The sequence below is a fragment of the Macaca thibetana genome, chromosome 15, assembly GCF_024542745.1.
Source record: "Macaca thibetana thibetana isolate TM-01 chromosome 15, ASM2454274v1, whole genome shotgun sequence".
NCBI lineage: Eukaryota > Metazoa > Chordata > Mammalia > Primates > Cercopithecidae > Macaca > Macaca thibetana.
The window spans coordinates 18,685,326-18,703,238 of NC_065592.1; the positions used below are offsets into that span (position 1 = coordinate 18,685,326).

General features: G+C 37.8%; 1 protein-coding gene across 3 annotated transcripts in view; it reads left to right on the plus strand.

Annotated features, from left to right (window-relative positions):
• The window catches only part of C5 (complement C5), a 99,210-nt gene that overhangs the window by 7,672 nt on the left and 73,625 nt on the right, over nt 1-17,913 (plus strand). For all 3 annotated transcript variants that reach the window (XM_050761918.1, XM_050761919.1, XM_050761920.1), the window contains exons 4-9: nt 4,691-4,761; nt 7,690-7,781; nt 10,418-10,500; nt 12,133-12,223; nt 15,378-15,492; nt 17,064-17,190. In XM_050761918.1, coding sequence (XP_050617875.1) covers nt 4,691-4,761; nt 7,690-7,781; nt 10,418-10,500; nt 12,133-12,223; nt 15,378-15,492; nt 17,064-17,190 — 579 coding nt within the window. The remainder of the gene's footprint in view (nt 1-4,690; nt 4,762-7,689; nt 7,782-10,417; nt 10,501-12,132; nt 12,224-15,377; nt 15,493-17,063; nt 17,191-17,913) is intronic.

The following is a 17,913-nucleotide window of genomic DNA, read 5'->3' on the forward strand; positions in this document are numbered from 1 at the left end:
GCGATGGGAAAATAATTTATTATAGAACCATGTTCATGAAAAATTCCACTGAGTCTGGAACTAATCCCCAAACTGGAAAAATTAATCTAACCCTAGGGGATCAGATGTTTCAGCAGAGAATAAACTAGATCACAGAAATATATGGATATTAATTTTCAAAGGGGACCTACCTAAGAAAGTTTCTGTTAGAACATTGTTTAATATTCATGGTTCTTCTGTTAGAGGCAAAAGGGCAGAATAGGCAATCAAAATCATGTGAATAGGAATGACTGGACCTATTCCCAATGAACCAAAAGTAAAACACAGAAAAGTGTGAATGCTGCCCAATATATTCATGTATTTGCAAAGCCTTCCATTCTCCCGTTTCTCCCTCTCACCATCACTGACTTTTAAGTGCATCAGAAATAGAATATGAGAGATGTATATGTGGGAGGCAGAGGCTACGGAATTTCATTAATGATATTCTTGGAGCAGGACAGAGAAAGGAAGTGGGCACCAGCTGACTTCGTTGAAAAACTGTACACAGTAGATATTTGCTACATGTTGGTTGATGTTGTTGATGAGAATAGTGGGGTGGAACTGGACTGCACCATTACCATTTCAGCAGGATCATTTGTTATGATCAGCTCAGAAAGGACAGGCCTAGAGTAGGTGGAGATATTGCTATCTGCTTGGCCAGAATATAATTGCCAGAATAGTAGCATCTCTTTACTCCAAGAGACAACTTGGTAAACAAGGAAATAGTCTCTGCCCACAAAGGTTGGGTCCTTTTAAACATAATTATACCTGGAAACAAGCATATCATCTCCCTTGTCCTCCTCCTACATTGAAGGATACTTTATTGCTTGGATTCTGTTGATACATCCCACAACTTAGGGTCATCAGTCTTTGTCCAATAAGCATTGTAATATCCAGAGCCTGGGACCTTCCTCGATTATCAAGGCTTTTCTTAAGAATGGCTTTACGTCTCATGCCTGTAATCTCAGCACTTTGGGAGACTGAGACGGGTGGATCACAAGGTCAGGAGTTCAAGAACAGCCTGGCCAAGATGGTGAAACCCTGCCTCTACTAAAACTACAAAAATTAGCCAGGCACTGTGGCAGGCACCTGTAATCCCAGCTACTCTGGAGGCTGAGGCAGGAGAATCGCTTAAACCCGGGTGGCAGAGGTTGCAGTGAGCTGAGATCAAGCCACTGCACTCTAGCCTGGGCAAAAAAGTGAGACTTCATCTCAGAAAGAAAAAAAAAGGCTTCATGTATTATTTCTCTATCAGGGCTTTACTGTAAGATGATGTAATATCTGGCCAGGTGCGGTGGCTCATGCCTGTAATCCCAGTACTGTGGGAGGCCAAAGCGGGTGAATCACTTGAGGTCAGGAGTTCGAGACCAGCCTGGCCAGCATGGTGAAACCCCATCTCTACTAAAACTACAAAAATTAGCTAGGTGTGGTGGTGCACACCTGTAATTCCAGCTACTTGGGAGACTGAGGCACAAGAATCACTCAAACGTGGGAAGCAGAGGTTGCAGTGAGATCACACCACTGCACTCCAACCTGGGCAACAGAGCAAGCTTGTCTAAAAAAAAAAAAAAAAAAAAAGAAAAAGAAAAAAAAAAAGAAGAATATGTAATATCCTCATTCATTCTAATCCTAGAGGAAAATGAGAGAAGTTTCCTATAAATGTTGGCCCATTTCTGAGAGGTAGTGAAGTAAATTGGTTAAAAGCAGACTCTGGAACCAGATTGTCCGGGTTCAAATCACAGCTTGAGCTGCTGTGAGCTGTATGACCCTGTGTGAATCACTCAGCCTCTCAGACCCCCGACTTTCCTCACTTGTAAAACAGAGATAATAATACAACTTACCTCATAGAGTTGTGAAAATTAACTGAATTCATATGTGTAAAGCACTTAAGATAGAGCCAAGCACACAGGAAGAACCAGGAAAGTATTTTCCATTATCTATGGAATAGCACAAAGCCATATTTACAGAAAACAAAAAGAATTACTTAAAAGTATTTTTTTAGTTGTCTTGTTATTTATAGCTGTAATGTCGTGATCAACACATTTAATCTGAAGATTCTTGAGGGATTTTTAGTGTAAGCATCTTTAGGATAAAGGCTTAAATCTTCAAGGCTTTACTGGATAAATGACTTTAGAATATTGCCCAAAATCCTTCAATTTCATAAAGCGTGTGTCCTGCCTTCTTCCCCAGCTTCATCACCTACTACAGCCCCACCCTCTATAAACACAAGCCAAACTGACCTCCTTTCAGATGCTTTCTCACATTGTTTCCCCATCCATATTAAGGCCTGTGTAACATGCCGTTGCCTCTGCAGGGTACATTCTTGCCCCTCCTTTGCCTTGTTAACTCCTCCTTCACCCTCACATATCATCACAGACCCTTCTAAAGGCAGCTTCCCCTGATTTCTCTGACTTCTTCAAATCTCCCTCTTCTACATGCTCATAAGGCCGAGCAAGTATCCTTTGTGGCACTTCACACCCTAGAATTTTACATATAATTGTGTTTGCCTCTTTCCTCCACTCCATTAAAAGATGTCCATGTTTGATTTGTTTCACTACTGTGTCTCAGTACCTAGCACAACGACTGGCACATTCGAAGGCATTCAAGGCTGAGCGTGGTGGCTCACACCTGTAATCCCAGCAGTTTGGGAGGCTGAGGCAGGTGGATCACGAGGTCAGGAGATCAAGACCATCCTGGCTAACACGGTGAAATCCCATCTCTACTAAAAATACCAAAAATTAGCCGGGCGGGCACCTGTAGTCCCAGCTACTCAGGAGGCTGAGGCAGGAGAATGGTGTGAACCCAGGAGGCGGAGTTTGCAGTGAACCGAGATTGTGCCACTGCACTACAGCCTGGGCGACAGAGCGAGACTCCCTCTCAAAAAAAAAAAAAAAGCATCCAAACATTTTTTTAAATTAATAAACCATATCTTTTATTTTTATTTTTATATATTTATTTATTTAGTCAGTGTCTTGCTCTGTCACCCATGCTGGAGGGCAGTGGTGCAATCTTATCTCATTGCAATCTCTGCCTCCCGGGTTCAAGCGATTCTCCAGCCTCAGCAAACCAAGTAACTGGGTTTACAGGCGCTTGCCACCACGCCTGGCTATTTTGTATATTTAGTAGAGCTGGAGTTTCACCATGTTGGCCAGGCTGGTCTTCAACTCCTGGCCTCAAGTGATCCACTCACCTCGGCCTCCCAAAGTGCTGGGATTCCAGGCGTGAGTCACTGTACCCGGCCAATAAGCCATATCTTTTATACAAAAAATTGTATAGCTCTTACCTCCAATGTATCATCACTGTGAAGACAAGATTAATTTTCTGATCTAAACACAAACTGGGTTAAAAACTAGCCAAATAGTAGTAACAGAAATAGTAATAAAATAATAAACATTTATTGATTACTTAGTATGTGTCAGGCTATGCAAAAGCTTTGCATTATTTAATTCTCACAAGGACACTATGAACACACACTAATATTCCTGTTTTACAAGTGAGATAACTAAGGTTTAGAGGGATTAAGTATCCCGCTCAGGGTCATACTAGAAAGTGGCAGAGGCAGGAGTGAGACCTAAGTTTTTAATTCTAGGGCCTCTGCTCTTAACTTTTGTGACTTTCTGACTTGGGCAGCTTGCCAGTGATACTTAGGCCTAGACTGGGTGTGTCCAAAAAGCAGGAGATAGGATTTGTGGTGGGAGACAGGTGTGAGGGGAAGGAGAGAGCAGAGAGGTGGGGCATTTACTGAGCACATTGTTTTTATCTTGTGAACTTAATAAAACCAGTGTTAATATGGTTTGTCATACAGAGCTTTGCATAATACTGATCTTTTAAAAGATACTGGGTTTATGGTGCCAGTTCCATTTTATTTTGTGGGTAAAGTTTGGCCATGAAATGATTTGAGCATCAGCAACACCCTAGAGAAATTACAGTATCTTTGGAAGGAATTAGATCACTATGTCTCAAACAGCTGTGAGTTAAAAGTGAAACAGATGCTTTTGTTTAAAAAGTAGGGATCTATTAACTGACAGAAAGAAATGGAAGAAAAGTAACAGTTATTGAGCCCCCACCATTGCTCTTTTAACAATGAGAGAACAAGTGTAGGATCTGGCTCAATAAATACAACAAAACCATACAATCCAAAGCTGCCTTTTGCAATAAGAGCTAATTGGAAGCCTTGCTGGTTTTCATAAGTGGAAGAGTGTGTGTCTGAATCAAGCTCCCAATTTTCCATTAAGATCTTCAACTCTATTATGAGACAATATGTTACGCTGCCCTATAACCATATGGTGGACGTCACTATTTTGCTACTATGAAATTCTTGATAAATAATGGCCTAATTACAGATGTAATTAATTTCATACTGTAGGTGTGTTCTCAAAACATTGTAGGTAAATGTATTTTAAGAAAGTGAACTGTACTTTAAATCCACTAATAGAAATAGTTCTTTAAAGGAATTCCAGAGGATTCTCTTAAATAAAAGAATCTTTAGTAATGTATATGTCTGCAAACTAATTTTTCTTTTTTTCACTAATTTTTCTTTTTTTCAAATATGGACTTTTGTGTATTGAGTTTTTTAAAGTAAGATTCTTCTCTTTTAAGGATGGTTGTTTTAAAAAAATCAAAATATCCTTGTGTTTAGCAGAGTTTTTGATGATATCAATTATTCTTACAGTAAAGGTTAGAGTTTATTCGTTGAATGATGACTTGAAGCCAGCCAAAAGAGAAACTGTCTTAACTTTCATAGTAAGTATTTTATTTACTTAAATAATACTTTAATTCATTTTTTCAGTACAAGAATCTCATTTCATAACCCTGTCCTCACACTACACTAAATCATTCAGTGTTCCATAACTGGTTATTGAACATCTGCAATGAGTATAGTATCATAGATCTATACCTCTAATACACGTATGTGAAAGGCTCATACAAATTAAATTTCAACAACTTGAAGGATTTTGAGCTAAACCATTTAAGTACAATCTTGCTGTTTTCTTTTTTAAAGAACACCCACTGGCCAGGCTTGGTGGCTCATGCCTGTAATCCCAAAACTTTGGGAGGCCGAGGCGGGCAGATCACAAGGTCAGGAGACCAAGACTAACCTGGCCAACATAGTGAAACCTCATCTCTACTAAAATACAAAAAATTAGCTGGGTTTGGTGGTGTGCGCCTGTAGTCCCAGCTACTCAGGAGGCTGAGGCGGGGGAATTCCTTGAACCCAGGAGGCAGAGCTTGCAGTAAACCGAGATTGTGCCACTGCATTCCAGGCTGATGACAGTGTGAAACTCCGTCTCAAAAAACAAAAAACAAAAAAACCCATAAAACCACCCACCAATCACTAAGAATTGACTGAATACCCATTTAACTATAAGATATACATAATGGATATATCTATTATGTATTTATTATGTGCAAAAGAATTATATTTAAAGGTACTTACTTTTAAGGAACTTAGAGTTTAATAACTAATATACTAACACAAAAAGTCTTGCTAGACCATGAGTTAAAGATTGGCAGTAATTCACCATTTATCAGACATGACATATGTAACAGACGCTGTGCATTGAACTGCCACGATCTCATCTAATTTATGTCACATACCTCAAACACTTTTGTAAGGAAATGAAATAGTACAACTAGTTATAACTGCTCAGTTATAACTGAGGTATACTACTAATGGTCCTTCAATATAGGCTGCAGCACTTTTCTGCTACTCAAAAAAACCCAAAAACTTATCAGAATGCAGGTGCAAAAGAGTAGATACTGGAGAACGAAACTTTACTAAAATATAAACCAAATAAATTATACAGTAGGACAAATACCATGAGCTCAGAGGGAAGACCAATGAGAGGTGAGAGTCAGGGTGATACACATCCTTCTCTGGAATGGAATAGATAAAGGGAATCCTGAGTTGGGTGTTAATGAAAGGAACTGACATAAATTATTTAAAAATAGTGAAGACCATCCATGTAAGAAACAGTGTGAGTTAAGCTATGGGGGCAAGAAGAAATTTAAAAAATGAAGCTAGCAAATAAACTGATTGATAGAATGTCTGAAAGTGAACTAAGGAGAGCAATGTCAGCTCAAATGCCCTTTTTCTATCAGGGAATGCTAGGGGTGTGGACATATGCTCTTTATCCAACATCTTCATAGTTGAACTTAAGTGATGCAGAATCATGACATAACCTGCAGAAAAATGAATGTCAGTCATCCCTTGTGAGACCTGCCCCAGGAAGAAAAGATTGAGGAATCTGATCCCAGAGCCTTAAGGAATTAGTATAGAGGAAGTATCCTGAAAATAGTACCCGAGAAAGATGGTCTTAGAATTGTGCACAATGGATAGTGTGAAGAAGAAGAGTCATAAAAATACTCAGCTACAAGTATAATTCTTGTTCAAAATAGGCTTCTGTAAGTTTTACAATTAATTAAGAAATAAAACCTCTAAAATCGGACTGTGAATTTCAGTCATGGTAAACGGTGCTAAAATTTTTTGCTTTGGGTTTTTTTGTTTTTGTTTTTGTTTTGTTTTGTTTTGACAGGGTCTTGCCCTGTCACCGAGGCTGGAGTGCAGTGGTATGATCATAGCTCACTGTAGCCTCAAACTCCTGGGCTCAAGCCATCCTCCCACCTCAGCTTCCTGAGTAGCTAGGACTACAGGCACCCATCACCACACCCTGCTAACTCTTTAAACGTTTTTTTGTAGGCTGATCACAGTGACTCATGCCTGTAATCCCAGCACTTTGGGAGGCTAAACTGGGAGGATTGCTTGAGCTCAGGAGATCGAGACCAGCCTGGGCAACATAGAGAGACCTCATCTCTACTAAAATTTAAAAGAAAAAAAAAACAGCTGGGCATGGTGGCGTGTGCCTGTGGTCCCAGCTACTTGGGAAGCTGAGGTGGGAGGATTGCTTGAGCCTGTGAATTCAAAGCTGCAGTGAGCTATGATCACACCACTGCACTCCAGCCTCGACAACAGAGCAAGATCCCTGTCTCAAAAGTTTGTTGTAGAGATAGGGGTCTCACTTATGTTGCCTGCTATGTTTATGTGTTGAGTTGAGGCTGAATTGGACCCCCATGTGTAGTCCAAAGAAAGTCAAAACCTCATTTCAATTATTTGCTAACCTGAACACAAAATGAAGCTTATGGGGAAGCTTTGTGAGAACTATCAAGTTTGTTTAACCATTTGAGAGTTTTACCAAGCTGATAAATGCCCATACTATACATTTATAAAACATCTAGCTAAAAAATATAGTTTATAGAATATTTGCTTTTGAAAGCTTCAAATGAACATATATAAAAATTAGATTCTGGTATTTAAAAAGCCTGCCAAATTCACATTTAGTTTATCAAAAACATCAGTGTTTGTTTGTCTGTTGTTGTTTTTATGTGTTGTTACACTTCGTCTTTTAGATATAAGACAGAGAGTTGAATCTCTTCAAGATAATGCGGAGAGATGGGGAAGGTTGGAAAAAGAAGGGAAGTGGCTGAAATGAACCATATTTCCCTTCTATAACATTTAATTGATCTTCATCCTTCATATTTAATTTGAAGACTTGGGTATTTGTCTTCAAATATTTGATCTACAAATATTTTTGTACATCAAAGATCATATAATCAGCTGAATTTTTTTAAATGTAGTTTCTGTCCTTTGAGGGTGTTTGTTTTTATTCACAGGATCCTGAAGGATCAGAAATTGACATGGTAGAAGAAATTGATCATATTGGAATTATCTCTTTTCCTGACTTCAAGATTCCGTCTAATCCTAGGTATGTTAAAATACTTGTTAGTAAAATTTTCTCTAAAACCACTTATGGAACGTTTGGTGAAGAAGCAGATAACCAGTTAAAGGGGGCCACCTAGTGTTAGTTAACAAAAGGTGTCACATAGGTGGACATGCAAAATCTTTTGAAGTCTAGCGAGAATTTAAGCTCTGTTTCTGGCAAAATAATTTCCAGTACTTCTCACTCATTCTTTTTACATATAGAAATAAAAATTGGGAAGAGGAAAAAATAGTACCCAGGTTTTTTTCCTCATAAAAAAACCTGCCCGTCAAAGTACCTAATAGATTGTCAGTTTAAAAGGCTGGTGTGGTCTTGTTCCTTGCTCTGGTTGCTATAAAATATGATGGTCTGTAGTTTTTGCCTGGATAAACTACCAGGAGGCAAAGTCCAAGAGGGAAGGAGTTCTCAGAGCTGTATCTATTATTTGCCCTCACATGAAAGGATTTAAGAAAAAGTTTAAACAGGATTCAATGTAATACACATTCGATGAACACATTCTTGGTATGGGCAAATCACAATAGGAGGGAGAGATACAAAATAAAGAATCCACAGTCCCTGCTTTCAAGAAACTTATAATAGCCCAGGTGCGGTGGCTCAAACCTGTAATCCCAGCACTTTGGGAGGCCTGAGGTCAGGAGTTTGAGACCAGCCTGGCCAACATGGTGAAACCCTGTCTCTACCAAAAATACAAAAAATTAGCCGGGCATGGTGGCAGGTGCCTGTAATCCCAGCTACTTGGGAGGCTGAGGCAGGAGAATCGCTTGAACCCCAGAGGTGGAGGTTGCAGTGAGCCGAGATCATACCACTGCACTCCATCTTGGGCAACAAGAGCAAAACTCCATCTAAGAAAGAAAAAAAGAAAAGAAAAAAGAAAAGAAGAGAAGAGAAAGGAAAGGAAAGGAAAGGAAAGGAAAGGAAAGGAAGAAATTTATAATAGAGCAGAATGAATAAGACAAGTGTACCTATACATGGCTGCACTATAATTTTAGAGCAAAATCTTTTTATGGTCATTTTCCCTCTGCCCTCTAGAGAGGAGTTCACAGTTAATTCACTGTACTGAAATTTTTCTAAAAATTTTAATTGAATTTGAGGGGTTTAAATAACTTGGATAATTTAAAAATTGTGTACGTTCTTGAAAATACTACATGTTCCGTAGTGCAGAATTAAACCTATTATTATTACTGCTATCATTTCTCCAACTTCATCTTGTGCCACTTGACCCACGGAAAATTATGTGCCAGCCATGAAGGTCTGGCATGTCCAGTGCTTTCCTACCTCCGTGCCTTTGCACATGTCATCCCCTCTACTTGGAATGGGCTTCACCTGGCTCTTCATAAGCCTGACTTCCTTTCACTGTTATGACCCAGAGTAGAAGCTGCTTTTATAAAAAGCCTATTCCTGGATGCATGATCTAATGTAATCTCTTGCTTTGTTTTACTCCCTATCTCAGCATCTTGTTTATTTTCTTCATGACACTTATCTCAATGTCATCATCATTTCTTTACTTGTTTGCTGGCATTTTTATTCCCCACTAGCTTATAAACTCTTTAAGGCGGGCCTTGTCTGTATTGCACACCAGCAGTTCAACATAATAGGCCCTTGATAAATATTCATAAAATTGAAGATGATGATGGTAATAATCATTATTATAATACTATTAACATTTGTGGACTGCATAGCCAATTTGCAAGGTAGGCTCTCTCTCTCTCTCTCTCTCTCTATATATATATATATATACACATACACACACACACACACATACACACACACATACACACACACACACACACATATATATACACACACACTTTTTTTTGAAACAGAGTCTCACTCTGTCACCCAGGCTGGAGTGCAGTGGTGTGATCTTGGCTCACCATAGCCTTGATCTCCCGGACTCAAGCAATTCTTCCACCTCAGCCTCCTAAGTAGCTGGGACTACAAGCATGCACCACCACACCAGACTAATTTTTGTATTTTTTTGGAGAGATGGGGTTTCATCATGTTGCCTGGGCTGGTCTTGAACTCCTGGGCTCAAGCGATCCTCCTGCCTTGGCCTCCCAAAGTGTTGGGATTACAGGCATGAGCAACTGTACCTGGCCTCGTATATATTTTTTAATAAAGGTTATTAACTAAAGCCAGGTCATTTTCATCCTTAAAAAACCATGCTTTGTTTCCAACCATAAATTCATTTTTGTGAGGCGTAAATTTTATCATCTGTATAAGCTTGTCTTGTATTATATGTTTCTAGAGACATTATTATGGATTTTGTACTATATTTTGGATTTTAGTATTATGTTAGCATAATTAGGCTCCAAGATTAAATAAATTCTCAGAAATAATAAGCTCTTCAAATCAAAACTAATGACTGTATTGAGATAAAATGCCAGGAAAAATAACCCAATACATGAAAAACTAGTTACTAAACAATATCTATTATCTATTATCCTAAAAATGCTCAATTATTTATTGCTTAAAAATCAGTCACAAATAAAATATATTACTTAGGTTTTATATATCTTTGTGTATTCTTCTCTCTTTAAAACAGGAATTTATTAGATCTCCTCTGAGTGAATTAAAAACATTTGATGACATCTATAATTTTAAATATTTTGCTTCCACAGATATGGTATGTGGACGATCCAGGCTAAATATAAAGAGGACTTTTCAACAACTGGAACTGCATTTTTTGAAGTTAAAGAATATGGTAATTTCTGACAATTAAAAGTTTTTCTTTCTTTGTTTTTTGTTTTTTGTTGTTTTTTTTTTTGAGACAGAGTCTCACTCTGTCGCCCAGGCTGGAGTCCAGTGGCACGATCTTGGCTCACTACAACCTCTGCCTCCTGGGTTCAAGCAATTCTCTGCCTCAGCGTTCCGAGTAGCTGAGATTACAGGCACCAACCACCATATACAGCTAATTTTTGTATTTTTAGTAGAGACAGGATTTCACCATCTTGACCAGGCTGGTCTTGAACTCCTGACCTCGTGATCCACCCACCTTGGCCTCCCAAAGTGCTGGGATTACAGGCATGAGCCACTGCACCCAGCCAATTAAAAGTTTTTCTATAAAAAGTTAGTGTTTTGTAATAATTCTTTTTAATAATGTAGTTAATGCAAAATTAATCCCAGGTGAAGATGAGGCAGCCTGCTCGTATGGCTAGAAGTACTGGCCAGGGGTTGGAGGGAGGAGTGGTAGTTGAATGCCTAGGTTCTAGTTCCAGCATGTCTTTAACCCTGATCAAGCAGAACCACCTCTGTGGACTTGTGTTCCCCATCAGAGAGCTGGAAGAGATCTAGTCCCCTGAAGAGCTTGACTAGTAAATATCCTTTCTAGAATTGTGATTATTACTAGGAGAAACTTAAATAGTCATAGATGAGGTGACTGGAACCCAGTAAAACCAATAAATGATTTACTTGAGTCTTGAAACCAATTAGTGACAAAACAAAAGCAATTAGGTTTCCTTACCCCTAGTCCAACCCTATTTTCTGGGTCCTAAATTCCTAATATATTAATTTGAATATTTAAGATATTCTTATTTTGAAATAAACTATATTAATAGACTAACAAGTAATGTAAATAGTTTAATCTTTCATTTCTTATAGTAGTTTACTAGCATTTCTATGTGCTCTGCTATCAAATTTAACTTTCTTCTGCTTGAAGCCATTTTTTATTCCCCCAAGAGATTCATAATGACATGGAGAAGAATAAATACTGACACAAATTTTAACAATTAACAAGAAAAACAGTGACAAAACAAATGCATTATGATGAAACTCAACCTTAAAGATTACAGCTCTCTGTAACATATAATCCTAACCCATCTCCCTTCTTCTAAGTGTTTTTGCTATTTTCTCTGTATATCGAGAATCCACCCACCTCTTACTATCTGTAGCCTCTCTTATCAGTTCATCAGCACCCTCCCTCCTGGACTACAGCAAAAGCCTCCTAACTGATGTCTCTGCTTCCAAGCTATCTTGCTTGGTATTAGCCAAAATAATCTTGAAATGTAAATCTTATTATGTTTTGTCACTATTGAAAAGTTTTTTTGTTTTCAAGGAACCTATACTCTAATGGAAGAAATAACCTATTGCCTATAACAAATGCTGTAATCAAAATATAGGCAAGGTGCTTCTGGATTGACCTCTGATTGGTGGAATGGGAAGGCTCTGCAGAGATTGTTGTTGATGATGATGATGACGATGATGATTATGATGATAAGGTGGATGTTGTGTTGATGTTACAGCTTGTCCAACTATACCAGAAAGTCTAGCTGTTTGCTAGGCTTTAAAGTCTGCTCTAATCAAAATGGTAATATTACCTGTTTGTTTTTATTTTCAGTCTTGCCACATTTTTCTGTCTCAGTAGAACCAGAAAGTAATTTCATTGGTTATAAGAACTTTAAGAATTTTGAAATTACTATAAAAGCAAGGTAAGAACATTTGGGGTTTTTTGTTTGTTTGTTTTTGTTTTTATTTTTCAAATTAACTCAACTCTGGTTGATGATAGTTTCCCAAAGTGAGATCTGTGATTTATTATCAAAGTCTGCCATGATTTGGGGACTAATTGATAAAGGAGACATCATGCTGATAGTTTATTTGCTTATTCTGATTTTAGCTGATTCCAAGTTTAGCTTTGTTGGCTATTCACCAGCAAAAACAAAGAAAATAAAAGTGCTAAAGATCTAAGCTTGGTGACTAGGGTGACTTAGGATATTGGGACTGAGATATGAAGGATTCACTTCCTGTCATTTTTTAAATGACTTAATCAGCCAGCTAATGCTGCATAACTACTTCAAAACCCAGTGCCTTAAAACTACCACCATTTATGAGTCAGCTGGGAAGTTCTGCTGATCTGGGCCACGCTGGTGTCAGCTGGGCTTGCCCATGTACCTGCAGCCAGTTGGTAGGTCAGCTGGGGGCTGACTGGTCTAGGAAGGTCCTGTCCATATGTCTGGCAGTTGGATGGGGCTAAAAGTGTGTGTGCCTCTCATCATCCAGCAGGCTAGCCTGTAGCAGCAGCAATGCTCAAAGAGAGGGAATGAAGCATAAAAGTCCCCCTGAGCCTAGGCTTGGTGCTGGCACACCATCACTTCCACACATTTTTTTGTCCAAAGCAAGTTACAAGGTCAGCCCAGAGGAAATAGACTCCTCCCACACATTGTGGACACAAGGAACTGTACAAAGGTTGTGGATACATGGGGAGGTAGAGAATTGGGGGTTAGTTTTGCAAGCAACCTATCACAAAAACTTAGGTCATTTTAAAATTACAATATAATGTAGTTATACCAATCTATATAACTATACGTGTGGGGTACTCTTCTAAGCACTCAGCATATATTAGCACATTTAATCTTTACAACTCTATGCATTGATATTGTTACTATTCCCATGTTACAAGTGAAAAAACTGAGGTACATCAATGTTCAATAATTTGCTCAAAATCACACAGCTAGTAAGTTGCACAGCCTTTCTGGTTCCAGAGTCCATGCTTCAAACATTACCCTATGCTAACTCTCTTATTAGCATTTATTTGGAAAATAGAGTGTTTATTACTTGGTCTAAACCAGCATAAAAGTCTCACTTGAGAGAAAATTATAGAAACTGACCTCCTATAATGGGGAGTATTTATTCAAACCATAAATAAGGAAAGTTAGCTCTTGCTTTAGTATTATTTGCTGGGTAGAAAGTTTACTTTATTCTTACTTTAATTCTAAACTAAAAAGGACAACATGTAGTTTGAATTTTTTATGAAGAATCGGTCTCATATAACAGTGAGATTGGACATGTACCTTTTAAAGACATAAAATAAAATAGAGAGTAGCTGGTATCAAAATTATCAAGGAAGTAATTTGGCCTATAGGAGACGGCCCTGATTCTAAGTCTTGTGATCTCCCCTAGATCAATTTTTTTCATCTAGCACATAACGTTATTAATGTGGCTTTATGAGAATGAAATGTAATAGTGCATGAAGACACTTTATTTATTTATTTATTTATTTATTTATTTATTTATTTATTATACTTTAAGTTCTAGGGTACATGTACATAATGTGCAGGTTTGTTACATAGGTATACATGAGCCATGTTGGTTTGCTGCACCCGTTAACTCATCATTTACATTAGGTGTTTCTCCTAATGGTATCCCTCCCCCTGCCCCCCATCCGATGACAGGCCCCAGGGTGTGATGTTTCCCACCCTGTGTCCAAGTGTTTTCATTGTTCAAGTCCCACTTGTGAGTGAGAACGTGCAGTGTTTGGTTTTCTGTCCTTGTGATAGTTTGCTCAGAGTGATGGTTTCCAGCTGCACCCATGTGCCTGCAAAGGACATGAACTCATCCTTTTTTATGGCTGCGTAGTATTCCATGGTGCATATGTGCCACATTTTCTTAATCCAGTCTATCATTGATGGACATTTGGGTTGATTCCAAGTCTTTGCTATTGTGAATAGTGCCGCAGTAAACATACGTGTGCATGTGTCTTTATAGTAGCATGATTTATAATCCTTTGGGTATATACCCAGTAATGGGATGGCTGGGTCAAATAGTATTTCTAGTTCTAGATCCTTGAGGAATCGCCACACTGTCTTCCACAATGGTTGAACTAGTTTACAGTCCCACCAACAGTGTAAAAGTGTTCCTATTTCTCCATATCCTCTCCAGCACCTGTTGTTTCCTGACTTTTTAATGATCGCCATTCTAACTGGTGTGAGATGGTATCTCATTGTGGTTTTGATTTGCATTTCTCTGATGATCAGTGATGATGAGCATTTTTTCAGGTGTCTTTTGGCTACATAAATGTCTTCTTTTGAGAAGTATCTGTTCATACCCTTTGCCCACTTTTTGATGGGGTTGTTTGTTTTTTTCTTGTAAATTTGTTTGAGTTCTTTGTAGGTTCTGGATATTAGCCCTTTGTCAGATGAGTAGATTGCAAAAATTTTCTCCCATTCTGTAGGTTGCCTGTTCACTCCGATGGTAGTTTCTTTTACTGTGTAGAAGCCCTTTAGTTTAATTAGATCCCATTTGTCTATTTTGACTTTTGTTGCCATTGCTTTTGGTGTTTTAGTCATGAAGTCCTTGCCCATGCCTGTGTCCTTAATGGTATTGCCTAGGTTTTCTTCTAGGGTTTTTTTTGGTTTTAGGTCTAACATTTAAGTCTTTAATCCATCTTGAATTAATTTTTGTATAAGATGTAAGGAAGAGATCCAGTTTCAGCTTTCTACATATGGCTAGCCAGTTTTCCCAGCACCATTTATTAAATAGGGAATCCTTTCCCCATTTCTTGTTTTTGTCAGGTTTGTCAAAGATCAGATGGTTGTAGATGTGTGGTGTTATTTCTGAGGCCTCTGTTCTGTTCCATTGGTCTATATTTCTGTTTTGGTACCAGTACCATGCTGTTTTGGTTACTGTAGACTTGTAGTATAGTTTGAAGTCAGGTAGCGTGATGCCTTCAGCTTTGTTCTTTTGGTTAGGATGAAAGACACTTTAAAGTACCTCAAGTGTTTTACGTAATTTCAAATTGTTACATTTTATCTGAATCCTGTTATTGTAACCATGTTAGTAAAACAGTTTTATGCTATTGTCTGACAGATATTTTTATAATAAAGTAGTCACTGAGGCTGATGTTTATATCACATTTGGAATAAGAGAAGACTTAAAAGATGATCAAAAAGAAATGATGCAAACAGCAATGCAAAACACAATGGTAAGATGTTAAGACACAGTCACTCACACCTACAGATGCATCCAGAGGTGAGAGATGGGAAGTTACTTCAAAACTATCTAGTCCAGTCCCCCATTTTAGATAGGTTGAAACTTAAAATCCTCCATGGGCTTCCCTTTGCCTTTAGGGTGAAGTTCATTTTTCTTGGCATCAGCCTCCCTTGCCAGCTGATCTCATGCCCTTTCCTCTCTCCCTCCCCTTTGTATTAATCACTCCAATTTCTCTAACTGACCAAAGTCTCTCTTGCCTCCAGGTCTTTACAATGTCATTTATTCTACCTGAAAATGCTCTTTCCCATTGTCCCCTCCTGCCCCTTCTTTTCCTGGCTAATTCCTTCTCATTCTTTAAGTTTCAACATTGACAACCTTTCTCTGGGAAGCCTCCCCTGACTCTTCTACACTAGGTTAGCTCCCCCTGTTGTATAGCCTCTTTTCTTAACGCATTCTTCACATTTCATTGCAGTGGTTCTCAACCAGGGATGATTTTTTATCCCCAAGGGGGCATTTGGCAATGTCCAGAGACATTTGTGGTTGCTACTGGTATTTACTAGGGAGAGGCCAGGGATGCTGCTAAATTCCTACCATGTGCAGAGTAGGCCCCTACAACAAAGAATTATCCTGTTCAAAATGTCAATAATGCTGAGGGGTTGAGAAACCCTTCTTTATTGGAATGACTTGTTTACTTATCTATCATTTTCAATATTAAACTATTTGTGAGTCTGAATCATTTCCCTTATATGCCCAGAGACAGCATAGTATCTTGCAAGGAAATATTCATGAAGTTATTTGTCCAAAGCTTAGGGCTAGTGATTGCTGGAACTAAGATTAGGGCGCAGGTTCCCTTTCCTTTATTCAGCGTTCTTTACATTATACCACAGATGATATGAGTTCATGTCATTTTTGCATATTCATATGGTTTGCATCATCAATCATTTATCCTCTACAATCTTATTAATTTAAGATGTAAATTAAATGCATTTTTAAAATGCAAAATTTCTATGCTAGACATTGGGATTTAAAGCTAAATAACACAAAAATGTCTGCCCTCAAGTCACTCAATTGTGTAAGAAAAAAATAAGGCAAACTTTATTTTACTGTTGTGTTAATAATTAAATAATAGAATATGACTTAACCCCACATCCCCTTACTCATTGTGTGTTTTAAAATTAGTATTTAAATTTGTAAGCAGTGAAGTACAAATTAAATATTATAAAACCCAACAAACTCTTAGTTAAGGGCAGAAGTACACTGAGAGGCCTAGAAAGATGAATGATGATGCAGGAACTGGAAGAAGGAGTGTTTGTCAGCTATTACCAAAAAGACCTGTTGGACCATGTGATGTTCAAGACTCTTCTACTTCTATAATTCTATACAAATAATTAGAAAATAACATCCTGGGCTTAATTATGGACTCAGTTATCTACTTTACTATTGGCGCTAAATCATTCTTCTGACATCTGCCTTCAATTTAGAGGCTAGTAAAAGCAGATTTTATTAATTTTTCCTTATAAGTTCTTCTCTGAAATAACTCCTCCATTTTCTCCTTTTAAAAAGTTGATAAATGGAATTGCTCAAGTCACATTTGATTCTGAAACAGCAGTCAAAGAACTGTCATACTACAGTTTAGAAGATTTAAACAACAAGTACCTTTATATTGCTGTAACAGTCATAGAGTCTACAGGTAAGTGTGTGTGTATGTGTGTGTGTGTGTACTTTCTTTTGAAAAATATTTAGACAGAATATTAAAGGTGTAAATAATTTCTAATTTCTATTATTATTTCACATTGTATTTTCTTTCATAGTTAAATATAATTATAAGAAGTAGATTTTTATATAGTTATAAAAAGGCAGTAGAACTCTGCTTCTTTATAGTCATTGGGCAAGCCTTTGGGTCCCGATTACCTCCACTTTTACTGCAAAAATGGGAAAACACTACCCGATTCATATCCAAAGTAGTTCTGCAGGTTCTCTGCCTTGACCATTTGGCACCCCAGTGTTCTCACCTGGTGAAAATCAAAACCAAAATAAGATTATGTATGTAAAACTATTTGATAAAGTACTATACAAATAAAGGTATTACTATTATCATTATTATAGTCTACACAATGATGGAGTCAAACTGAATGTTTCCTAAAGCCTAAAGTTTTCAACATTATTTTAATGTTTCTTCTTTTTTTTCCTCAATTTATTTTAAATAAGTTCAGTTTAAGCAGTGTCTACAAGATATTTAAAGTATTGCCAAACACACAGGCTTGCAAACATTAATGATGTATGATGCCAGCACTGAAGTGGCTTACAAATTAGCATCAGGTATAAGACAGGTGAAGAAAGAACTGTTGCAAGGAAGAATTCCATATGAGCTCTAAGCAAAATATTAATGCAATAGGATTCAGAGGAAGGCAAG